We start from the raw sequence: 27,070 nt of genomic DNA on the forward strand, positions 1-27,070 counted from the left end.
ATGCGTTTGAGAGGTGCGGTAAGTGAGGCTTTCCTCAACCCTCCATGGCGCACAAAATGTCAAAATGACCCCAAACCCACCCTCTTTTCTTGATTTTTATAGAGAACCCTAACCTCCTTCCAACGTAACACCCACCTCATCTCCCACATCATTCTCGCCCCCTACATTGGTCCAATTCACCATCTCCGTCATGCATCCATCCGTCACCATCACGCTGCAACCCCACCGTTAGCATGATTCGCGCACACAACAGAGGTGCATGTAACCACAGTAAACTTGTGTCGAAGGTGAGAAATAATTCACCATTGTTGACTTCTAAATGTGTTTAATAATAGATTAATTTAATTTATTGTGTTGTTGTCTGTATAGAAATTAGTGAAGAAAGAAACCGTAACAGATTATAATAGTTTGTGTTTAGCTGTTGATGCTTTCTCCTAACATGGTAATAACTGCAAAAGTTAATTTAACTTTCCACAAGTAATTTATTTCGTTGAATGTGCACAAACCACTCCATGGTTTCTTTATATGCTTTATTCTTGTGTTGAACGTGTCTCTTTGGTTGCGAGAATAGGTGAATCTTTGCCCCTTTTTTCTTCTTTAAAAGTTGTCAATTTTTGTAGGGTTGTCAACATGAGTTAAATTCATTGAGCCCAACTGTTTATCCATTTTAACGGACAGATTTTGCCTTTAAACTTAAGTTCATTTAATTGTGAGTTAAACAGAGTAATTTGCAAACTAAATGATTGACCCGTTAAAATTTTTATTTTTATTTTTTTGTCTTTTTTCAATAAAATTAGCACTTTTGACTAACTCCCATATTGATATTTGAGATTGACAATTTTCACTCTTTTAGTCTTTTAAATTTAAAATTTACTATACTAGTCCCCAAGACCCAACTCTAGACACCATATTAGTCATAGGACCATTTCCAGTGCTGAGTCAATGAACGAAATGCTGAGTTAACTTTGAATTTTTGTTTTAACTCTTAAATAAGGCAAAAACGATGTCGTTTTGGAGAATGAAAAAAGATATAATGATTTGCACATTATATAAATTTTTCTTCTTTTTTTGTCTTGTTTAAGTGACAAAATGAAACGGCACTATTTAGCCATGTGTCCAGCATGACAAGTTAGAGCCAGCACTTAGTTCGCAATATTATTCACGATCCGGCTCATTAACTAAAAAAATATGTTTTATTTAAAGTTTTTGACCTAAACGTAATATTTTTTGCTAAAATATTTTTCAAAAAAAATAAAATGAAAGGATAAATGGGCCAATCCGTTTAACTCATCGAAATGGCTATACACGATTTGGGCTAAAAAACTATGGCTCATAAATAAAATGGGCTTAAATAGACAAGCCCATTTAATCGGCAGACTTAGACAGACCGAATTTAAATGGGCCGAACTAGTCCATTTGACAGCTCTAAATTTTTTTATCACAAGTTATAATCTCTTATGAGAAAGAGCATTCAAAAAATTGTGTTTCAATTTAAACCTTGCTTTTTTACCTAGTTACTGTAAGATCCGGTTAATTAACGGCTAATTAACTCATAAATGAGAATTTATTCTAGAAAGCCAAAAATGTTATTTTTATTGCTTAATATGATAGAGGAAATTGAGACGAGAATTTCGGTACCAATTTTATAGAAATCGGACCAAGATTGGACCGAACGGGCCAAACCGGGCCAACCGGACCCAAAGTGGGCCCTTGGCCCAACTAAACTAAACCAAAACCCTAGTTTTCAGCACTCTCTCTCCTCATTTGAGACACTAAACACGCTGAAATGGAGGCCATGGAGGGAAGAACACTCTCTCAACTTCCTTCTCTCACTTGATCTTCAAACCACCATAACTTTTGATCTAGAGCTCCGATTGCCGCTCCGTTTGCGGCCACGCGTTCACCGCGGAGAGCTCTACAAAACCCATACAATCAATCTTGAGGTAAGCCACGTTTTACTGTTCGAAATTCCAGCCCTTGATTTCGAGTTTCATGAGCAAAAATGTTGAGATTTTGGGTTCTTTGATGTTATAGGACCCAACTCTCTTGAAGGAGAAGGTTAATCTTGTCTCTTTGGACCTTGGGTGTGGTAAGATTCTCAACCCTAGTGTAATTTGTTGTTCTATGAGGTTTGGGCATTGAGATGTTGTGTATGGGTATGATGATTGTGGCTTAGGTTGTGTATATGTGAATATTGGAGCTTGATTGGTGATTTTGGAAAGCTTGGAAGAGGGTTTTGTGTGATAAAATCTGTTCTTGGAGGTGTTGATACCTTGAGAGCTTGTGGACAAGTGGTTTGGAAGTGCTCCGGTTGAGCTTGGGAAATTGGCTAAGGTATGGTTTCGGTTTCCCGTATCTAATATGTAATGTGGTAGGAAATACTTAGGCTAGAGGCCCTAAGATAGGCATTGAATTGATGATGTTGTGGAATGGTTGAGATATATGATGTGATCATATGTGTGATTATGAATATTGATGCCTTGATTGTGTGATATGTGAGAAAATGCATGTTGTGATATATGCTTAATGAATGATTGAGGTTGAATTGATGGGTGGTGCCATATTGTTGGTGAGTATGATGATTATGTATAATGATGGTTGATTGAAAATTGATATTGTTAGAAATTGGGATGAGAAGGATGTATGACATAATATTGTGTTTATCCTTTGGCCTTTTGATTGAGAAGTGTTAAAATGGTTGGAGGTAGTTTTGAGAATTTTGGTAAAATGTCAATGCGTGAGTTGAGGATGACTTGTTGTTGAATTTGGTACACTTTGATTGATTTCAAAGAAAAGGGATGAAATTGGAATGTTTTAATTGATTTTGAAAAGAGTTGAAAGTGGCTTGTTTTGAAAATGGCACTTTGTGGTTTTGAATGAAAATATAGTTTTTGGGCATACTTTGACGGGACATAACTTGGACTACGGATCTTTGATTTGTGCCAATTCTGTTTAGAAATGAAATTGGATCCGGGATGTCCATGCCATTCGAAGAACGGGTGAAAAATGATTTAAAATGAGAGAGTTATGACCGTCGGAAGATTGGGGGTTGAATCTGTGAATTCTGCAGCTTTTAACTTAGAAAATTTTTAGCAGAATGACCCCTCGCGCGTAGGCGCACTTGGCGCGTATGCGCCGTTCTTCGAGAAAGCATCATCCACGCGTGCGCGTGGAGTGCGCGTACATGTGGTCCTGTTTTCATCCCAAAGTTGATTTTTGAGTTTTAAAAGCCAAACTTCATACTTCTAAGCCTCCAATCTCACCACGTATGTCTTAAATCATTATGATATGCCTAGCATGAGAAAAAGGGCTAGTGAATGTGGTAACTTGCGAGTGAAGCAAGGGAAAAATGAATGATCCATGAGGATCAAAGATGATTATGTGAGATGTGGAGGATGGCGGTGGAAGTGCTTGTTATGCCATGGGCTGAATGGCCGTAATTGTTAATGAATTGGCTGGTTATGGATTTAACCGTGAGCCGGATGGCTGGATTATGCCGTGTGGCGGCGGAGCCATGTTTATGGCTAAGTATAAATGCATATATGTTGTTGAATGAATTGTGAATGTTGGCACTTCCACCATTGGAGATGAGGGTTTCCCTGGGTAGTAGCAATGGCTAGCCACCATGTGCTCCAGGTTGAGACTCGAAGCTCTGTTAACCCAATGTCGTAAGTGTGGCCGGGCACTGTGAAAGGCCCGGATGAGCTCGCCCCCATAAATATTCACCAGTGATGGTGATGGATAAATATTCACCAGTGAGGGTGATGGATATGGATCATGATTATGATCAAGTTTATGATGAGTATAACTCGAGTTGGGGATGCACGACAGAGGGACAGTCCAATGGCTAGCTACCAGGACTTGTCGGGTTGGCTCTATAACCGACAGATGATATCATCAGCCACTAGGGACAGGCATGCATCATAAGCATACTACATGAATTGTTTGAGATTGCCTATTTGACTGCATATTACTTGCTAATTGCCTAAATGCCTTATCTGTTCCTATTTGTAAATCTCTTGTCTGATATAACTGTGTTTGCTATATTATACTCCTGCTGGTGGTTGGGAGGTCTGAAGGAATTGGAAAGGGAAGTATTAGTTAGACTGAAGAATCTTTAGTCAGTTGCCACTTACGGTTTAGCTTGTTTATAAGCTTTGATATTATCTGGAGGAAGTTCTAGGATTTGCCGTCGGCTTTCCTCTATTATTATGTATTATATATGTGGAAGCTGTTACCGTGCTGGGGACCTCTGGTTCTCACCCATGCGGATTTTGTGGTTTTCAGATGCAGGACGCGAGGCTTCTCGTTGAGGCATGCTGGAGACTTCTGGATTAGCGAAGATCCTTTGTTCTCGGGACTCTGTTTTGGGTTATATATCTTGTTTAGATACTTTTATCTCCATTAAATAATACAAACTGTGATGACTCCTTCTAGAGGGGATTTTTGGAGAATAGGTTTTCTGTATTTGTGTCCCTTTGGGTTTCCTTTGGGGTTTCCTTATTTTATAATATGTATATATTGCTATGCTCGGACCGGTTCTCTTCGCAGCCAGGTTTTGAGTCTTGATATTCTTGTTTTTGACACTCTTTATATATATGATCTCGCGTTAGCTTATCCCGGTTCGTTACGTTGTCGATCGGAGTGTTGCCCGTTCGAGTTACGGTTTTTGTTTACCCCCTTTTTCTACAAAGGCTCCTAGTTATAATCAGTTATTCATACTACTATACGTACTAAATTTTTGTTTTAGAGGTCGTAATACCTTGCCATCTCTGAATTATGACTTAAGCATAAGACTTTGTATGGTAGGGTGTTACATTATGGTATCAGAGCAGTTCGTTCCTGTAGAGCCTGAAGAATGGACTGACTATGCTTCTGTGCATTCTCTGTATGTGTGTTATGTGCTGTTAGTATATCTACTTGATATAGTTGGCATAAATGTTCATGAGCATGCATTTGGGACTTTGAAGCACTAAACTTCGGATATTGAGACTGATCAACTTAATATCGATTGCTTGGTGTGTATAGGAACCAGATGGCGCCTCGTGGACGCGGTAGAGGTCGTGGGAGGAGTTGTAATAATACTCGTGCGCCGGAGACTAACCCTAATGATCCGGTGAACTTTATGACTGCGTTGGAGAACATGGCTGCTGCTATGCAAGCCACTGCTGAGGCTCTTGGTCAACAGATGAATAACCATGGTAATGATGGAGGTGGAGTTCAGGGCCCGATGACACTGGCAAACTTTTTGAAGGTTAATCCACCTAAGTTCAAGGGAACTACTAGCCCGACTGAAGCCGATACGTGGTTTCAGGCTATGGAACAAGCACTGCAAGCACAGGTGGTACCTGAAGGGCAGCGTGTGGAGTTCGCTACCTATTTGCTCACTGGTGAAGCGTCGCATTGGTGGCAGGGTATCCGACGCCTCCTGCAGCAGGGTGATGATTATATCACCTGGGATGTCTTCCAAGAGGAGTTCTATAAGAAGTACTTTCCGACTTCTGCTAGGACGGCCAAGGAGCTTGAATTGTTGCAGCTGAAGCAGGGTACTATGTCCGTATCTGAGTATACTAACAAGTTTGAGGAGCTGTTCAGATTCTCTCGTATGTGTCAAGGGACTCCGGTGGAATATGAGGAATGGAAGTGTGTTAAGTACGAAGGAGGACTCCGGAGCGATATTTTCAGTTCAGTGGGACCAATGGAGATTAGGACTTTCTCCGAATTGGTGAACAAGTGTAGGGTTGCTGAAGAGTGTGTGAAGAGGGTAGCCACTGAGAAAGGAAATCACAAGGGATCATTTCCACAAAACCGAGGGAAGAGCTTTGCACCTAGAGGTCCGTCCTTCAAGAGGGGAGGTTCTTTTAGGAGGCCCAACAACAACAACTCCCAAGGGAAAAGGTTTGGGAAGCAGCCTCAGAATGATCAAGCTTGTACTAGGTGTGGAAGTCACCATCCGGGAGTACCATGCAAGGCTGGATGGGGTTTGTGCTACAATTGTGGAAAGGCGGGGCATAAAGCCGCAAGTTGTCTGGAGAAGCAAAAGCAAGGTGCTGGGAAAGCACAACAGACTGGTCGGGTGTTCACCACCTCAGCTGTGGGTGCAGAGGGATCCGAGACACTCATTCGAGGTAACTGTGAAATGGCTGGTCAAACTTTAAATACTTTATTTGATTCGGGAGCATCGCATTCATTTATTGCATTTGAGAAAGCCCATGAGTTAGGATTGAAGATCGTAACCTTAGGTTATGACCTAAAGGTACATAATGCTACCCATGAAGCCATGGTAACTAGGCTAGGATGCCCGAAAGTTTCGTTCAGGTTTAAGCAGCGTGATTTTGTCCATAATTTAACCTGCTTACCGATGATCGGTCTTGATCTTATCTTGGGATTGGACTGGTTATCTGAGAACTATGTCATGCTTGATTGTTCTACAAAGTCAGTGTACTTTATGCCGGAGGATACAGAAGGGCCGGTTGTGGTGAATAATTATTACTTGAATTCGATGATGGTGAACTGTTCTGGAATCGAATGTCAGGGTATCCTGTTGTTAATCGCGGGTGTTTCGGGTGATGATCAAAGGTTGGATCAGATTCCGGTAGTGTGTGAGTTTCCAGAAGTGTTTCCCGATGATATTGAGGAATTTCTACCTAACCGAGAGGTCGAGTTTGCTATTGAGTTGGTGCCTGGGGCGGGACCAATCTCAAGTGCTCCTTATAGAATGTCACCATTAGAGATGGCCGAGCTAAAGTCTCAGTTAGAGGAATTGTTGGGTAAGAACTTTATTCGACCAAGTGTTTTCCCGTGGGGTGCTCCAGTGTTACTGGTGAAGAAGAAAGATGGAAGTATGCGGCTCTGTGTGGATTACAGGTAGCTGAACAAGGTTACAATAAAGAATAAGTACCCATTGCCGAGGATTGATGATCTCATGGATCAGTTACAAGGAGCTGGGGTTTTCTCTAAGATCGATTTGCGATCCGGTTATCACCAGATAAGGGTGAGGGGTGAGGATATCCCTAAGACCGCTTTCAGGACTCGTTATGGTCATTACGAGTACACTGTAATGTCCTTTGGGTTGACGAACGCTCCTGCAGTATTCATGGATTACATGAATAGAGTATTCCATCCGTTTTTGGATAAATTCGTTGTTGTCTTTATTGACGACATACTGATTTACTCCAAGACTGAAGAAGAGCATGCGGAACACCTGAAGACCGTGTTGCAGATTCTAAAGGAGAAGAAACTCTATGCGAAACTGTCTAAGTGTGAGTTTTGGAAGGATGAGGTGAAGTTTTTGGGTCACGTGGTGAGTAAGAAGGGAATAGCCGTAGATCCAACTAAGGTAGAAGCTGTGATGGATTGGAAGCAACCAACCACAGTAACTGAGATAAGGAGTTTTCTGGGTTTAGCTGGCTACTATCGAAGGTTCATCAAAGGCTTTTCGCAATTAGCTTTGCCGTTGACAAAGTTAACTCGCAAAGACACTCCGTTTGTTTGGACTCCTGAGTGCGAGGAGAGCTTTCAGACATTGAAGAAAAAGTTGACCACTGCACCTGTGTTAGTGTTACCTGAGCCGAACGAGCCTTTTGAGGTGTACTGTGATGCATCATTAAAGGGCCTAGGATGCATGCTGATGCAGCATCATAATGTGGTGGCGTATGCCTCACGACAGTTGAGACCTCATGAAGTTAGTTACCCTACGCACGATCTGGAACTCGCTGCGGTCGTGTTTGCCTTGAAGGTGTGGAGGCATTATCTCTATGGGGTTAAGTTCCAAGTCTTCTCCGATCACAAGAGCTTGAAATACCTCTTTGATCAGAAAGAGCTTAATATGAGGCAAAGGAGGTGGATGGAATTGTTGAAAGACTATGACTTTGAGTTAAATTACCATCCTGGAAAGGCGAATATAGTGGCGGATGCGTTAAGTCGGAAGTCGTTGTATGCGTCTTGGATGATGCTACAAGAGGAAAAGTTGCTCAAGGAATTCGAGAGTCTAAAAATTGGTGCTCGAGAAGTATCTGGAACCTTGTGTTTGAGCCGATTAGAAATCTCAAGTGACTTTAAGTCCGAACTCCTAAAGGCTCATGAAAACGATGAAGCGTTATGGAAGGTTTTACTGGCTATCGAGCAAGGAAAACAGTGGAGAGTGTCGGAAGAAAAAGATGGGTTATGGAGATTCAAGGGTAGGATCATTGTGCCGGATGTTGGCACTTTGAGGCAAGATATCTTAAAGGAGGCACACAAAAGCGGATTCTCCATTCACCCGGGGAGTACTAAGATGTACCATGATTTAAAGGCGATGTTTTGGTGGCCGGGTATGAAGAATGATGTGGCGGAATATGTTTCAAAGTGCTTAACTTGTCAAAAGGTAAAGATTGAACATCAAAGACCTTCCGGGATGTTGCAACCTTTAGAGATTCCGCAATGGAAATGGGAAAGTATTGCAATGGACTTTGTGTCGGGATTGCCAAGGACTAGTACTGGTTTTGATGCTATCTGGGTGATCGTGGACCGACTGACGAAGTCAGCTCACTTTTTACCCGTTCGGATGACTTACACCCTTGAGGAGCTAGCTCGGTTATACATAAAGGAGATTGTGAGACTCCATGGTGTACCTGCTACTATAATCTCTGATAGAGATCCTCGTTTCACTTCGAGGTTCTGGGGTGCATTTCAGAAAGCTTTTGGAACTCGATTAAGCTTGAGTACAGCGTACCATCCTCAAACAGATGGTCAATCCGAGAGGACGATCCAAACACTAGAGGATATGTTGAGAGCTTGTGTTTTGGACCAACCGGCGAGTTGGGATCGGTATATGCCGTTAGTAGAGTTTGCATACAATAATAGTTACCATGCGAGCATCGGAATGGCTCCGTATGAGGCATTGTATGGGAGGAAATGTCAATCTCCGCTATGTTGGTATGAAGCTGGAGAGAAAGGCTTGTTGGGGCCGGAAATGATAGCTGAGACCACTGAACAAGTCAATAAAATCCGAGACAGAATGCTTACGGCGCAGAGTCGCCAAAAGAGTTACGCCGATCAGAGGCGGAAGCCCTTAGAATTTGAGGCAGGAGATCATGTTTTCCTGAAAGTTACTCCGACCACAGGAGTAGGTAGAGCGATTACAGCAAAGAAGTTGAATCCTCGATACATTGGTCCATTTCAGATCTTGGAGAGGATTGGGCCGGTGGCGTATCGGGTGGCTCTACCACCCCATCTTTCAAACCTGCACGACGTATTTCACGTGTCGCAGCTTCGAAAGTACACTCCTGATGCTAGCCATGTGTTAGAACCCGAATCGGTTCAGTTAAGAGAAGATTTGACGCTTCCAGTGGCTCCAGTCAGAATTGATGATACTAGTATCAAACGGTTGCGTGGAAAAGAGGTTTCATTAGTCAAAGTGGCTTGGAGTCGAGGCGGTGTTGAGGAACACACTTGGGAACTTGAGTCGGAGATGCGAACGGATTATCCGCACTTATTCTCAGGTAATTGAATTTGAATTTGAATTTTGTGGGCAAAATTCCCAATTAGGTGGGTAGAATGTAAGATCCGGTTAATTAACGGCTAATTAACCCATAAATGAGAATTTATTCTAGAAAGCCAAAAATGTTATTTTTATGGCTTAATATGATAGAGGAAATTGAGACGAGAATTTCGGTACCAATTTTATAGAAATCGGACCAAGATTGGACCGAACGGGCCAAACCGGGCCAATCGGACCCAAAGTGGGCCCTTGGCCCAACTAAACTAAACCAAAACCCTAGTTTTCAGCACTCTCTCTCCTCATTTGAGAAACTAAACACGCTGAAATGGAGGCCATGGAGGGAAGAACACTCTCTCAACTTCCTTCTCTCACTTGATCTTCAAACCACCATAACTTTTGATCTAGAGCTCCGATTGCCGCTCCGTTTGCGGCCACGCGTTCACCGCGGAGAGCTCTATAAAACCCATACAATCAATCTTGAGGTAAGCCACGTTTTACTGTTCGAAATTCCAGCCCTTGATTTCGAGTTTCATGAGCAAAAATGTTGAGATTTTGGGTTCTTTGATGTTATAGGACCCAACTCTCTTGAAGGAGAAGGTTAATCTTGTCTCTTTGGACCTTGAGTGTGGTAAGATTCTCAACCCTAGTGTAATTTTTTGTTCTATGAGGTTTGGGCATTGAGATGTTGTGTATGGGTATGATGATTGTGGCTTAGGTTGTGTATATGTGAATATTGGAGCTTGATTGGTGATTTTGGAAAGCTTGGAAGAGGGTTTTGTGTGATAAAATCTGTTCTTGGAGGTGTTGATACCTTGAGAGCTTGTGGACAAGTGGTTTGGAAGTGCTCCGGTTGAGCTTGGGAAATTGGCTAAGGTATGGTTTCGGTTTCCCGTATCTAATATGTAATGTGGTAGGAAATACTTAGGCTAGAGGCCCTAAGATAGGCATTGAATTGATGATGTTGTGGAATGGTTGAGATATATGATGTGATCATATGTGTGATTATGAATATTGATGCCTTAATTGTGTGATATGTGAGAAAATGCATGTTGTGATATATGCTTAATGAATGATTGAGGTTGAATTGATGGGTGGTGCCATATTGTTGGTGAGTATGATGATTATGTATAATGATGGTTGATTGAAAATTGATATTGTTAGAAATTGGGATGAGAAGGATGTATGACATAATATTGTGTTTATCCTTTGGCCTTTTGATTGAGAAGTGTTAAAATGGTTGGAGATAGTTTTGAGAATTTTGGTAAACTTTGATTGAATTTCAAAGAAAAGGGATGAAATTGGCATGTTTTAATTGATTTTGAAAAGAGTTGAAAGTGGCTTGTTTTGAAAATGGCACTTTGTGGTTTTGAATGAAAATATGGTTTTTGGGCATACTTTGACGGGACATAACTTGGACTACGGATCTTTGATTTGTGCCAATTCTGTTTAGAAATGAAATTGGATCCGGGATGTCCATGCCATTCGAAGAACGGGTGAAAAATGATTTAAAATGAGAGAGTTATGACCGTCGGAAGATTGGGGGTTGAATCTGTGAATTCTGCAGCTTTTAACTTAGAAAATTTTTAGCAGAATGACCCCTCGCGCGTAGGCGCACTTGGCGCGTATGCGCCGTTCTTCGAGAAAGCATCATCCACGCGTGCGCGTGGAGTGCGCGTACACGTGGCCCTGTTTTCATCCCAAAGTTGATTTTTGAGTTTTAAAAGCCAAACTTCATACTTCTAAGCCTCCAATCTCACCACGTATGTCTTAAATCATTATGATATGCCTAGCATGAGAAAAAGGGCTAGTGAATGTGGTAACTTGCGAGTGAAGCAAGGGAAAAATGAATGATCCATGAGGATCAAAGATGATTATGTGAGATGTGGAGGATGGCGGTGGAAGTGCTTGTTATGCCATGGGCCGAATGGCCGTAATTGTTAATGAATTGGCTGGTTATGGATTTAACCGTGAGCCGGATGGCTGGATTATGCCGTGTGGCGGCGGAGCCATGTTTATGGCTAAGTATAAATGCATATATGTTGTTGAATGAATTGTGAATGTTGGCACTTCCACCATTGGAGATGAGGGTTTCCCTGGGTAGTAGCAATGGCTAGCCACCATGTGCTCCAGGTTGAGACTCGAAGCTCTGTTAACCCAATGTCGTAAGTGTGGCCGGGCACTGTGAAAGGCCCGGATGAGCTCGCCCCCATAAATATTCACCAGTGATGGTGATGGATAAATATTCACCAGTGAGGGTGATGGATATGGATCATGATTATGATCAAGTTTATGATGAGTATAACTCGAGTTGGGGATGCACGACAGAGGGACAGTCCAATGGCTAGCTACCAGGACTTGTCGGGTTGGCTCTATAACCGACAGATGATATCATCAGCCACTAGGGACAGGCATGCATCATAAGCATACTACATGAATTGTTTGAGATTGCCTATTTGACTGCATATTACTTGCTAATTGCCTAAATGCCTTATCTGTTCCTATTTGTAAATCTCTTATCTGATATAACTGTGTTTGCTATATTATACTCCTGCTGGTGGTTGGGAGGTCTGAAGGAATTGGAAAGGGAAGTATTAGTTAGACTGAAGAATCTTTAGTCCGTTGCCACTTACGGTTTAGCTTGTTTATAAGCTTTGATATTATCTGGAGGAAGTTCTAGGATTTGCCTTCGGCTTTCCTCTATTATTATGTATTATATATGTGGAAGCTGTTACCGTGCTGGGGACCTCTGGTTCTCACCCATGCGGATTTTGTGGTTTTCAGATGCAGGACGCGAGGCTTCTCGTTGAGGCATGCTGGAGACTTCTGGATTAGCGAAGATCCTTTGTTCTCAGGACTCTGTTTTGGGTTATATATCTTATTTAGATACTTTTATCTCCATTAAATAATACAAACTGTGATGACTCCTTCTAGAGGGGATTTTTGGAGAATAGGTTTTCTGTATTTGTGTCCCTTTGGGTTTCCTTTGGGGTTTCCTTATTTTATCATATGTATATATTGCTATGCTCGGACCGGTTCTCTTCGCAGCCGGGTTTTGAGTCTTGATATTCTTGTTTTTGACACTCTTTATATATATGATCTCGCGTTAGCTTATCCTGGTTCGTTACGTTGTCGATCGGAGTGTTGCCTGTTCGAGTTACGGTTTTTGTTTACCCCCTTTTTCTACAAAGGCTCCTAGTTATAATCAATTATTCATACTACTATACGTACTAAATTTTTGTTTTAGAGGTCGTAATACCTTGCCATCTCTGAATTATGACTTAAGCATAAGACTTTGTATGGTAGGGTGTTACAGTTACTATGCTAAGTCAAATTTGATTAGACATTATATTGAAAAGTTTTTCTAGAATAAAAGTATTATATTCGAGTCAAATTTGAGAGACAATGCAAAAGTAAAATAGAAGAAAGAATTATATTTGATTATATCTTGGGCTTCATACTAATAGTTTTTCTTTAGATTTTGTTTAGATACAGAAGATTTTGTGGCAAATTTTATTTAAATAGTTAATAATTTTTGTTTTATGAGCAATAAATTTATAAACTAGTAAGAAGTATCTTAAAATACTTTGAATAATGTTGTTTTAGGAGATTTTGAAGATAAACTAAACAAAATAAAGACCAAGATAAACAAAAAGAAGCTTAGAACATATTTTGAAGCCAAAGACACGCTTTGAAGCTAAGGAGACACTTTGAAAGACACACTTTGAGACTCAAATTCACCAAACTGAAGCCTAGACTCATTTTCTGTCTAACACCAAATGAGTGGCGTCCAACGGCAAAAGGGGGATCGTGCATACGTACAAATGTAGCAGAAAAAGAAGTCATGCGTACACATCCTACAAGCGAACACGTTTTTGGCATAGTCTCCAATGTTGTGCGTACACTTCCCACATTTGTACGCACGGCTCCCATTTCGCGTCCCACGGCAGTTCCTTGGCGTTTCACGGCTGATTCAAATAGGGAGCAATTTTGCGCCAAATTGGAAAAAGAAAGCAAGTCGTCCCACGCCAACATTGTGTGTCCCATGAAAAAATCTAACCAAGACTAAATTTGGCCCAAAGTGGTAAAAGAAAGCTAGTTGTCCCATGACTCTTCTTTGGTGTACCACAACAAAATTAAACAGAGAGTAAAATTGGGCCATTTGGAAGGCCGGGTGTGTCGTGCAACGACTAAATTGGGCTCTCAACGGCAAACTTCACAATATCAATTCCAACTCTTGGAGGCTTGAATAATCAACTAATTTGGGGAAGTTGACAAGAGGAATTAACATTGCTAAAACCCATGAGTTGAATTAGACTTGAATCTAAGTTGAATTGGACCTGAATTTCAGAGGAATTTGCATTTGAAGTTGGAGGTAATTTGGGGAAGGAAGTATAAAAGTTGGGAGGAGAGAACTAAGAAGGACTTTTTGAAATTTTCTTGACTTTTACATAATTCTCTATTCTTGTAATTCTTCTGAGACATGAATCACTAACTCTTCTTCATTCAGGGAAAGAGTTGTGTTAATCTCTAACGGAATGAATTCATTGCTTCTCTATCTTTGATTTGTTCATTATTACTTCTAAGAGAGAATTTTCTTTCTTTTATTTCAATGATTAAAATCCATTAGAAAATGGTTTGAGTCTGAATTGAATTTCATGATCAATTGAAAAATTGAATCATAGGAACTAAGCGTGAAGATCCTCTCTCTCAATACTTATTGTTTTGAATTTAGATTTAATATGTGACCGTGAATCAACTAAATTCAGATCATAAGAATTGTGTGATTTAGAAATTAGGAAATGTGCTTCATCTCTTCTCATGAGAAATTGATCAAGGAATTGGCAATTGATCAAGTCAAGAGAGGTTGAGTTACCATGAAATTAGAGCTCAATCACTTATAATTTTCCAGAGATCTACAATTACATGATTGAGATAGAGTTGAGATTTATCATTTCGGAGAAATTAACATCTCTGAACATCAATGCTCTTTCTCATCTTATCTTTTTAATTGCTTGCTTTCTATTTTTATTTATTGCTTCATTAAACTTCTGCAATCGAGATCTATTTACTGCTTATGTTCTTAATTCATTTATGAGCTTTGTTGTCATTTTATTAAGGGATAAGTATTGTTTTGGTCCCTAACGTTTAGGATCAGAATCGAAACCGTCCCCAACGTAATTTTTGATTTAGAATCATCCTTAACATTGTATTTCATATTAAAATCGTCCTTTTAATTTTTTACGGACAAAAATACCCTCCACCACCACCACTTCCCTTACTCCCATCAAATACTAATAATCATATTCAAGAACACCAACAATATCACATTATTCAAATTCAGAAACAACAACATCAAATTCAACAACAAAATCAACACACAACAACAATGAAATCAGAAAAATAATAAATCAAAATTAGAAGCAGAAACAAAACAGAAGCAAAAGCAGACACAGACGCAGAAGCAGGAGAAGAAACAGATGCAGATGTAGATGTAAAAGCAGAATTGGAAGCAGATGCAGAAGAAGAAGCAGATGTAGAAGACGAAGCAGAAGAAGAAGCATAAGAAGAAGTAGATGCAGATGCAGAAGCAGAATCGGAAGTAGATGCAGAAGTCGAAGCAGAACCACCTGGCGCCGCCCGTGCCTCTTCCCCTTCCGTCATTGCTTCGCGCTTTGTCCTTTCTCCTTCCTCGTGCACCACCCACCGCGGAACGAGCCAAGCTCTCTCCCTGGCTCGCGTCTCCTCTCTCCCTCACGAGCTCTGATTCCCGATGGCGCCGTCCCGCTTCCCCCTCGCGTTCTTTCCTTTTTTTTAATTTCATAATTTTTTATTAGAATAGGGGTAATTTAGTAACAAAATTAAAAATTTTATTAAAAAAGATGATTTTAATACGAAATAAAATGTTAAGAATGATTCTAAATAAAAAATTACGTCCAGAACAATTTTGATTTTGACCTTAAACATTAGGACCAAAATAATACTTACCCCTTTTATTTATTTCAATCATTTACCTTCCAGCTATTTACATTCTTGTCATTTACTTTCGTCACCTACATTACAGTTATTTACTTTAATTCCAAGTTATCTAGTTTCATGATATGCTCTTTGATTAATTCTCATCCAAATTTGATTTGTCTAACTAGAATAGTCAATTGATTATTGTTGCTTGATCCATTAATCTTCGTGGGAACGATAGCCCACTCATCGTGGTATTACTTGATGCGATCCGGTGTACTTGCCGGTAGTTTGTGGATATTGTAAAAATCCGTATCAAGTTTTTAACGTCGTTGTCGAGGATTGATTGTGATTGACAATGACCATGTTAATTGACTACTTAGATTATACATTTTTTTATTTGTTTTGTTTTTATTATTTTTGCCGTTTAATTGCATACTGCACTTATTTATTGTATTCGTGCTTGTTATTTGTTTGTGATATTGCATCATTTAGAACTATCCCCACTTTAATTGAGAGGTCACTTTTTCTTTTGGTGATTTTGTGTGCATGGTGATTTTGTGTGCATGCAGGGTAACCAAGAAAAGGAACCTCTCCTCTTTGATTCAGAAATTAAGCGAACCCTTTGGAGGTTAAGAAAACAAGCTAGGAACAAGAGAATTGTTGAGGAAAGTAAAGAAGAATATAAAAACAGTATGGCTGAGAATCCTAATCATAATCACAACATCAATGTTGGTGGTAACAATGCTCAACCTTCCAGGAGAACATTGGGTTCATATACTGCCCAAATTCTGAAAATTGTGGCAGCAGCATCCTTGTCACAGTCCAAAATGCGTCATGACCGGCGCTCAGGAAAATAATCCCATAGCAAGCCTAACATACTCAAATATAAGTTGAATAAGAAGGTTACAAATATTTTACAACTTCTAAAAGAAATAGTTATACATTTTTAACAAAAATTAAAATAATTAAGAATGATTGGATCCTGCTTGTGATATATGTAGCATATACATATAGAAACTCGACAAAGAATAGATACATTGCAGATCGTTACTTTTGAATAGAAAGTCTCACATAGTCAAGCATTTGTTCCTGAAAAATATTTTTAGAAAAACGGGGTGAGTTTTACAACTCAGTGACTAGACAATACATCTATAATCAACATGAGATCGTATAAATATTATTATCAAAGTAATTTTAATTAGAAAATAATAGTTGATCATAATAATTGAATCAATAAGGGAGTTCTCATACAGAAATCAAATCAAAAGTCACCACTTGGGCGGCTCCACCTCTAAGGGTAGCCCTTTTCTTTCGTGTGTCTTGAAAGAGCGTAACCGTCGGCTAAGAATTTCTTCTTGGTTAGAGGAAATTACTTCGTTGCAAGTATAGTTCCCAACCGACAAGCAAAGCTCAATCAAAGTTTTAATAATTGGTTGTCACAAGTACAAACCCCAATGAAAATTAACTGAAGTATTCAAACCTCGGGTCATCTCACAAGGAATTACAATAAAGTGATCAATTATTGGCTATGAAAGAACAAGGGGGTTTGATTTGATAAAAAGGGAAAGAAAATAAATGGCAAGAAAATAAAGCAAACAATTAAAGAAAGCAATTAATAAAGAGAGACATTCATGGCAATGATTGAGAATATAGGTTTTCTATCCTAGTCAATAATCATAACAATAATTAACAAGAATTTATCCTATTTATTCAACTCCAACAATGGAAGAAGGTACAATGTTAACTTCACACGAGAGAAAGTCAAATAAGACTAGTTAATCTCAATCCAAAAGTCCTAGTCAACTTACTAATTGAATTAGCAAGAGATTAGAGTCAATGGAAACAATATTAACTAACAACTTTAGATCACCCAATTTCTCTTATCAAGCCAATAATGCTAAAAAATCTACTCTAACATCCAACCAAGCATTTTGTCAAACACTTGGAAGGCATAAAAGGAAAGCATGGTAAAATTGCAAGAAATGTAAATCTACAACTACCAATTGCAAGAAAATTAACAACAACAACTCAAATCAACAAGAAAGGAACATAAAACAAAAATTGCATTAAAAGAAAATCAAAATCCAACAATAGTGCATCAACATAAAAGCAAAAAAATAAAGGAAATGACAAGTAAAACTAGAGGAGCTAAGATAAAAGAACAATAAATTGCAAGAAAAAGTAAATGAAAGCAAGAATTAAGCCCTAGATCTAAGATGCAATTAACCTAAGAACTCTAATTCTAGAGAGAAGAGGGAGCTTCTCTCTTTACAAAACTAACCTACATGCTTCCTAACCTAAACTAATTGCTCCCCCTATGTCCAATCTTCAATTTTGCATGAAATAGCCTCAGGAATGAGTTGGATTTGGGCATGGGAAGCTCAGAAATCACCCCAACGTTTTCACTTTAATGAGGTCATGTACTGGCTGTGTCGCGTACGCATGGGCCACGCGTATGCGTTGTCTGGCTTTTTCTTCTCACAGTTACGCGTCATGTCATGCGTACGCGTCGCCGTCGACGATGCACCTCTTCACGCGTGCGCATCTGTCACGCTTGCGCGTCGCTCTAAGCACTCCAAATCCTTGTTTTTCCATGAATTCCCCATCTTGCATGCTTTTCTCTTCATTTCTTCCATCCTATCCTTTCCTTATAAGCCTGAAATCACTCAAAAAACATATCAAGGCATCGAATAAAATTAAAGTGAATTAAAATTAGCAATTAAAGTCCTAAAAAGCATGTTTTCACACTTAAGCACAAATTTAGGGAGAATTACAAAACCATGCTATTTCATTGAGTAATGTGAGATAAGTTGATAAAATCCCCCAAATTAAGCACAAGATAAATCACAAAATTGGGGTTTATCATGTCCGTACAGAATAACAGATCCAATGTTTTGCCTACACGTTAGGCTAGCAACGCCTCTGCTAGCTGAGGTTTGAGCCAGATGCATCTAGGTTAACGTCATAACCGTCATTAACTACGGTTTTCTGATACGAGCCTCACAAACTAGTTCAAAACATATAATTTCAAATACAACCAATCTTTTGATCTTTCAAATATATACAAATATCAAATCAAATCAAATAATACTTTCTCATCAAAAATTCCTTTCAATCATATGAAATGTCGAATATACTTTACAAGTTCAAAGTATATAAGTGAGTATCAACAATATTTCAATGATATAGAAACACATATTCAAATAAAATTGAACATTCTAAAATAACACAAAACTTCACCAAACATGTATATAGTCTCATGTGCAGATTGAAAATTTAAATTTCTCAAAAATAAATATTTAGTTATAATAAATCCATTATTAAAATCAAATTCAAATCTTTGTTGGTAACTTGTAAGTATAGTCATAAATTCAAGCAGCATATATCAAAATAATTATAGATGGTAAAATCAAATAATTATAAATGTACAGCCTACTCACAACTTGGTACCAAGGGACCAAAGAGACCAAACTTGGAGTGCCAAATTAAATAGCGAGGAAGATTGAAATAGAATGAAACGAAAGAGCACAGAATTTGGACCCAGCCAGTGGCAGCAACCTCAATTCTCACAGCAACAGCAACTCTAACAACAACGTTACAGATGTAGTCTCAACAACAACAACAATATCATTACCAGTTCTAGCCCGTAACAAACAACAACAAAAGCAAAGTAATCAAGAAAGATAGCACGAAAATGGAGCAAGACTGACGAACAAAAGATTGATGGTTTAGAATTCACAATAAATTCTCGTTGCAAGTATAGTTTCTAAACCAAGCAATAATTCTTTCATACAAAAATTTGTTTGTCACTTAAGCAAACCCAATAAAATTGATAACCGAAGTATTGAAACCTCGGGTCGTCTCTCAAGGAATTGCAGGAAAGTATGATTTATTTTTGGTTATGGAAAAAGGTAAGTTTTTGGATTTTTGAAAGGTTGAACGGGGAAATTAAATAGCAGTAAATTAATAACCAGAAAAACTCTTGGCAAGGTATGAGAACTGGAAATTTCATCCTAGTTATCCTTATCAGGTGTGATGAGAATTGTTTATTGCTCCCACTTAGTTAACCCTTACTAAATAAAGGAAAGTCAAATGGACTAATCAATTTGATTACTCAAGTCCTAGTGAACTCCTATGGAAAGACTAGCTTTAGAGGGATCCAAATTAATCAGGAAATCCCAATTTTTAATCAACAGCTGAGTTTGACAACTCAAGTGTCACCAATTACTCAACCAGAGTCAAAAAGGGAAAATCCAAATTATTTATATCATAAATAGAAGGAAACAATAATAAATTTGAAATACCTCAATTTATATTAAATAGAAAATCAAATAAAACATAGGGATTCATAAACCAAATTGGCAACATCAAGTAATCAACTAAAGTAATAGAATGAATAAAAGTAGAAGAGAGACTAAAGTAAAGGAACATTGAACCTGGAATGAAGAAATAACCATAAACTAAGAGAAATCCTAATCCTAAAAACCTAAGAGAGAGGAGAAAGCCACTTTCTCTCTAAAACATCTAAAACCTAAAATTGTGAATAATGAATGTTGTCTTAATGAATGAAGGGATTTTCCCACTTTATAGCCTCTAATCTGTGTTTTCTGGGTCGAGAACTGGGCCAGAAACAGCCCAAAAATCACTGGAAGCAAATTTTGCCACGTGCAGGTCGCTGATTTGCGCAGATCCACACGTGCGCGTGAAACCACGCGTGTGCGTGAAACCACGCATGCGCGTCACTTATTGTCAGGAAAACTATGATATATTATATATCATTTCGAAGCCCCGAACGTTAGCTTTCCAATGCAACTAGAACCGCCTCATTTGGACCTCTGTAGCTCAAGTTATGATCGTTTGAGTGCAAAGAGGTCAGATTGGATAGCTTAGCAACTCCTTCAACTTCTTGTATTCCTTCCACTTTTGCATGCTTCCTTTCCATCCTCTAAGTCATTTCTGCCCTATAAACCCTGAAATCACTTAACAAACATATCACGACATCGAATGGTAATAAAAGAGGATTAAACATAGGAAATTTAAGGCCAAAGAAGCATGTTTTCAATCATAGCACAAAATCAAGAAGGAAAAATGTAAATCATGCAAATCATATGAATAAGTGAGTAAAGAATTGATATAAATAACTCAATTGAGCATAAGATAAACCATAAAATAGTGGTTTATCAGAGACCGTAAGGTAGATAAAAGTGGAATAGAAATGGAAAGAGATGTTAAGTACAAGCAGAATGGGTTTTGTTTTCCAAGGTAAAGGAAGAGTAGTGGTGGCTCTTGATAGCAACAATTTCGATGACTCTGGCAGCAACATTCATGGCCCTAGAGACTCCGGCAAACAATGAAAAACCAAAAGCAGAAGCAGAACAGAACAATCCCTTCTCCAGTGACCCCCTCCACCTGTAATGGAGGCAACCACAATGACAAGGGAAGAACAGAAGGTTGGCTCTATCTCGCGGTGTGGTGGAAGGTAGCAGCAACTTGGCGACGGGGTCCAACAAAGCTCCCCCTTTTCTCTCTCCTATTCGCTTCTCCCTTCTCTGCCCTGTTTGGCGATGATGATGGCCTCAATCGGGATGACGACAGTCTCGATCAACGACACCGGCAGCGACGGGGCTCTTTCCTTCCTCTTCTCCATCGCGCGCATTCCTCTTTTTCCATGGGAGTTCTGCGACCTCACTCTTTCTCATCTCTCTCATGCATCTCTTTCTTTTTCTCTGCGGCAGCCCCACCGGCGTCATCCTCCTTCTCTCCCTCTCCTTCCTTTCTTCTCTCTCTCTGTTTTCCCTCTCTCTTTTTCTTTCTTTGATTCTCAGTGTTGTCTGTGTATGTGTGTTAGGAAAGGGTTAGGGTTTAAAAAAGGTAAGGGGTAGTTTAGGTATTTTGATAAAATTTGAGGGTAAATGTAAAATGTTTCAAAAAAAACTTGGGATATTACATTCTATCCCCCCTTAGAAAAATTTTCGCCCTCGAACATTGATACAGTATGAAAAATGTTACATGGTTTTAGCCTTTTACCAGACATGAGAAAGAAGTATAATCGAGTACAAAAGTTACAACATAGGTGTGTTAAAAGGATGCGGTTGACATTGACTGACTCTCATTCCCTTGACAACTCAAATATACAAAGCCTTCGTTCGTCAATCTCCTCAAAATACAATCTTACTTCATAATCTCATTAGTTCTGTTGTCTGTATCCATGGTAGTAACCAATCTTATGCCAAGCCTTAAAATTACAATTTTCTGAACTTCAGCATTGATAAGCTGTGTGCTAAAAACTAGCGTATCGCTTGCTATATCTAGAAATCGCACGTGACATGGAAACAAACTCGAGTTTTACCCAAAATGATACAAAACTTATTAAAGAAGAGCAACATCACAGATGAGGTTCTCAAGGATTCGGAAGGATGCATAGGATCATAATTAAGCAATGATGTACAAAAACAATGAAGTGTGCTAGAAAGAGAGTCAATTACATCCTAACAAGAAAATCTGAGTTAAGGAACTTTGATAGAAACAATAAAAAAAAAAAAGATAAAGTATTAGGCCGAAACAAGTTCAAGTTAAATAAAATAATGCGAAGTTCACAAGAGATGGCCACTATAGTCCATGACAATGTTCACAAAGATTTAAGAGAATGACTATAAACACAATCAAATAACACACAATCTTTCAGAATCAAAGAAGAGGAAGAACATACAAGGCCTAAAATTTATAATATTTATAGATCAAAATAAGAACACTAAGACAAATGAAGTTAAAGAAAACTGAATAGCAATAAACATACAATGTAAATAAAATGCCCACAAAAATTGTAAATCAAAATCCCAAGCAACAAGACAAAGACAATAACAGAGGAGCAAAGCAAAACAACAAATTGAAGATTTGACCGCACCTTTTACAAAGACAAATGAATAGTTATGAATATTAAAAACAGTAATTGTCACAAAAATTAACATGCTCATTTTCTCTTATCTAGAATTATTTGACAAAGTTTATTTGAAATAATTATTGTCATAACTTTGAATATTAAGTATACTAGAATAAAATTTAATAGCTTTTGACTATAAATAATAGATAAATAACGTAAAACATGACGAGAAAATGTAAGAAATTATCTCATTATCCTCAAGGCCAAAATTCACATGTACATTTAACTTATTATTATTGTAAAATAGACTCAAATATTTTATATGATCATACAGTTATAACTTAATTTACGAATAATGCACATGTAAGATAATGAAATTAAAACTAAATTTTGACATAATTACAATTAAGACAAACTAACATTAATTATAATAAATTAACTGCTACTTTTTATTTTTCCTAAATCTTCAAACATAATTTAACTCTCAACATAATTCAAGTACATAGCAAAAGAATTTTATGAAATTAGTATGGATCATAATTTTTGTAAAGATAAAACACCAAAAAGATAACTCATATTCATAAATAGTTACTTGAACTTAAAACTCACGAACTAAAGACAAACTCAAATATATATATATATATATATGTTCTTGGTAGCAAAGACTAATATATGTAGAAATTAATAAACTTGGACGTCAAACTTGTAGTCATGAATCTCCATGTTCATTTTAATGTGCATTTCTATTCACGCTGCATAACTGATATTTTGAATCACATCGTCTTGCGGTGTTCTCCTTTTTTTTTTTTTGTAAAAAGATCCACCAATAAAATTGAATACCAGGAGAAACCTTAGTAATTTAAAAGCTATATTTTTAAGAAAATATCTTTTATTAAAATGAAATAAAAATCATAATAGTCATAAATAAATTTTTTTTGAATCTAACTATCAAAAATATATCTCTCAAATCTTTGCCTTATTTTTAAATATATAATATCATAAGAAAGTTTTTTTTTATAAATCCCTTACTCATTTCCAACCCGAAAGTGAACTTAACAAGCACAAAAGCAACAACTACATACAAATCAAGAAACACAAAAGTTCAATCACAAAACAGTACCACTACTCACTACTAACTACTACTAATAATAAAACCAAATCAATTAAACAAATTTAAAACACTACCTACAAAGTCGTCATTTAAAAATAATAAAGACGTGATGTTTTTAATATCAAAGGCACCTAAAATATCATGCAGAGCATACTGAATTGAAAAAAGAAAAATTATGTGAGAGACCAATAATAATAACAATGAGATAAAAGCGAAAAGATACTTGAAAACCTGAGAAAACACTATCGAGTCACTATTGAATAGAAAATCAAATCATAACTATATCAATATGCAAGAATTTACTATTTACAAACAATAATAGTATCGATCACACGCAATGATGACTTAAATAGCAATAATAACAATTCATAGGAAACAACCTATTCGAATGGCTAGAGATAAAATATTCAGCAATAATATCATATATCATAATAGAAAATTGTATCTGAAAAAAAGTTGTAACATATAAATACTCAATAATACGAATAATAAATATAGAAGCAACTTTGTTACCAGAGCACAGGCATTTCAAATTACCAATCTTTTAAAAAAAAAAATCCTAACTTGCTGAAAAATTTATCAAAGTAGTCTTTATATGTAATGAGATTATCCCAATAAAATCTCAAGTTATTTTAATATTGATTCCCACTTTTAATTTAGAAGCAACAAAGTTCACAAGAATTCTATATTATTGTTTTAAGATAGTTGATATCTTTCCAATCCTAGTAAAATTTTACTTCAAAGCACCATTGTATAGATCAAATTAGTACCTTAGTACATAATTTTACTTACACTATTTTATTCCACGGACCTAACTAAATGTGAATCATGAAACATTAGGCCTCGTTGAGAAATCAGATAATTTAAAACTAGAGTTAGTAAGGAGTTCATAAAAAAAGTATGGTTTATAATAATTAGTTGAACGTAACAAGGAGAAAAACTCGTATAAAGAATTTATTCAACTTTAAGAAATTGAATATCTAGTCCCTTTTGTCGAAAATTGCCAGCAATTCTTTTCAATATCTAAGATCTACAATCTCAATCTCATAAGGATACTACAAACCAAGAAAACAAATCTTCTAAATCCCTAAAAATAAGAACAATCGTTGAGAACAAGAGAATAAATGACAAGAAAATAAAGCAAACAATTAAAGAAAGCAATTAATAAAGAGAGACATTCATGACAATGATTGAGAATATAGGTTTTCTATCCTAGTCAATAATCATAACAATAATTAACAAGAATTTATCCTATTTAGTCAACTCCAACAATGGAAGAAGGTACAATGTTAACTTCACACGAGAGAAAGTCTAATAAGATTAGTTAATCCCAATCCAAAAGTCCTAGTCAACTTACTAATTGAATTAGCAAGAGATTAGAGTCAATGGAAACAATATTAACTAACAACTTTAGATCACCAACATGAGTTGGGTATTAATGACTCAAGATCACCCAATTTCTCTTTTCAAGCCAATAATGCTCAAAAATCTACTCTAACATCCAACCAAGTATTTTGTCAAACAATTGGAAAGCATAAAAGGAAAGCATGGTAAAATTGCAAGAAATGTAAATCTACAACTACCAATTGCAAGAAAATTAACAACAACAACTCAAATCAACAAGAAAGGAACATAAAACAAAAATTGCATTAAAAGGAAATCCAAATCCAACAATAGTGCATCAACATAAAAGCAAAAAAATAAAGGAAACGACAAGTAAAACTAGAGGAGCTAAGATGAAAGAACAATAAATTGCAAGAAAAAGTAGATGAAAGCAAGAATTAAACCTTAGATCTAAGATGCAATTAACCTAAGAACTCTAATTCTAGAGAGAAGAGGAGCTTCTCTCTCTAGAAAATTAACCTGCATGCTTCCTAACCTAAACTAATTGCTCTCCCTTTGTCCAATCTTCAATTTTGCATGAAATAGCCTCAGGAATGAGTTGGATTTGGGCCTGAAAACCTCAGAAATCACCCCAACGTTTTCACTTTAATGAGGTCACGTGCTGGCTGTGTCGCGTACGCATGGGCCACGGGTATGCATTATCTGGATTTTTTCTTCTCACGGTTACGCGTCATGTCATGCGTACGCATCGCCGTCGACGATGCACCTCTTCACGCGTGCGCATCTGTCACGCTTGTGCGTCGTTCTAAGCACTCCAAATCCTTGTTTTTCCATGAATTCCCCATCTTGCATGCTTTTCTCTTCATTTCTTCCATCCTATCCTTGTCTTATAAGCCTGAAATCACTCAACAAACATATCAAGGCATCGAATGAAATTAAAGTGAATTAAAATTAGCAATTAAAGTCCTAAAAAGCATGTTTTCACACTTAAGAACAAATTTAGGGAGAATTACAAAACCATGCTATTTCATTAAGTAATGTGAGATAAGTTGATAAAATTCCCCAAATTAAGCACAAGATAAACCACAAAATTGGGGTTTATCATGTCCGTACAGAATAACAAATCCAACGTGTGGCCTACACGTTAGGCTAGCAACGCCCCTGCTAGCTGAGGTCTGAGCCAGATGCATCTAGGTTAATGTCATAACCGTCGTTAACTACGGTTTTCTAATACGAGCCTCACAAACTAGTTCAAAACATATAATTTCAAATACAACCAATCTTTTGATCTTTCAAATATATACAAATATCAAATCAAATCAAATAATACTTTCTCATCAAAAATTCCTTTCAATCATATGAAATGTCGAATATACTTTACAAGTTCAAAGTATATAAGTGAGTATCAACAATATTTCAATGATATAGAAACACATATTCAAATAAAATTGAACTTTCTAAAATAACACAAAACTTCACCAAACATGTATATAGTCTCATGTGCAGATTGAATATTTAAATTTCTCAAAAATAAATATTTAGTTCTAATAAATCCATTATTAAAATCAAAATCAAATCTTTGTTGGTAACTTGTAAGTATAGTCACAAATTCAAGCAGCATATATCAAAATAATTATAGATGGTAAAATCAAATAATTATAAATGTAAAGCCTACTCACAACTTGGTCCCAAGGGACCGAAGAGACCAAACCTGGAGTGCCAAATTAAATAGCGAGGAAGATTGGAATAGAATGGAACGAAAGAGCGCAGAATTTGGACCCAGCCAGTGGCAGCAAACTCAATTCTCACAATAGCAGCAACTCTAACAACAACGTCACAGATGTAGTCTCAACAACAACAACAACAACAACAACAACAACATTACCAGTTCTAGCCCGTAACAAACAACAGCAAAAGCAAAGTAATCAAGAAAGATCGCATGAAAAGGGAGCGAGACTGACGAACGGAAGTTTGATGGTTTAGAATTCACAATAAATTCTCGTTGCAAGTATAGTTTCTAAACCAAGGAATAATCCTTTCATACAAAAATTTGTTTGTCACTTAAGCAAACCCAATAAAATTGATAACCGAAGTATTGAAACCTCGGGTCGTCTCTCAAGAAATTGCAGGAAAGTATGATTTATTATTGGTTATGGAAAAAGGTACGTTTTTGGGTTTTTGAAAGGTTGAACAGGGAAATTAAATAGCAGTAAAGTAAATTAATAACCAGAAAAACTCTTGGCAAGGTATGAGAACTGGAAATCCCATCCTAGTTATCCTTATCAGGTGTGATGAG

General features: G+C 37.4%; 1 protein-coding gene across 3 annotated transcripts; it reads left to right on the forward strand.

Annotated features, from left to right (window-relative positions):
* Positions 1 to 776: 776 nt before the first annotated feature.
* On the forward strand, positions 777 to 16,124 carry LOC148573599 (uncharacterized). Of its 3 annotated transcripts, none has more exons than XM_088505423.1 (5): positions 777 to 1,943; positions 2,035 to 2,089; positions 2,177 to 2,334; positions 5,029 to 6,128; positions 16,009 to 16,124. In XM_088505423.1, the coding sequence occupies exons 4-5, from the start codon at positions 5,036 to 5,038 to the stop codon at positions 16,011 to 16,013; spliced, it is 1,098 nt and encodes a 365-aa protein (XP_088361549.1). In that variant the 5' UTR covers positions 777 to 1,943; positions 2,035 to 2,089; positions 2,177 to 2,334; positions 5,029 to 5,035; the 3' UTR covers positions 16,014 to 16,124. The 3 variants fall into 3 exon arrangements, with proteins under 3 accessions (XP_088361549.1, XP_088361547.1, XP_088361548.1); XM_088505421.1 differs by lacking the exon at positions 16,009 to 16,124 and adding an exon at positions 12,263 to 12,502; XM_088505422.1 differs by lacking the exons at positions 777 to 1,943; positions 2,035 to 2,089; positions 16,009 to 16,124 and adding an exon at positions 12,263 to 12,502 and having other exon boundaries at positions 2,167 to 2,334.
* The last annotated feature ends 10,946 nt before the right edge of the window (positions 16,125 to 27,070 follow it).

The sequence above is a fragment of the Arachis ipaensis genome, chromosome B2, assembly GCF_059453495.1.
Source record: "Arachis ipaensis isolate K30076 ecotype BB chromosome B2, ASM5945349v1, whole genome shotgun sequence".
NCBI lineage: Eukaryota > Viridiplantae > Streptophyta > Magnoliopsida > Fabales > Fabaceae > Arachis > Arachis ipaensis.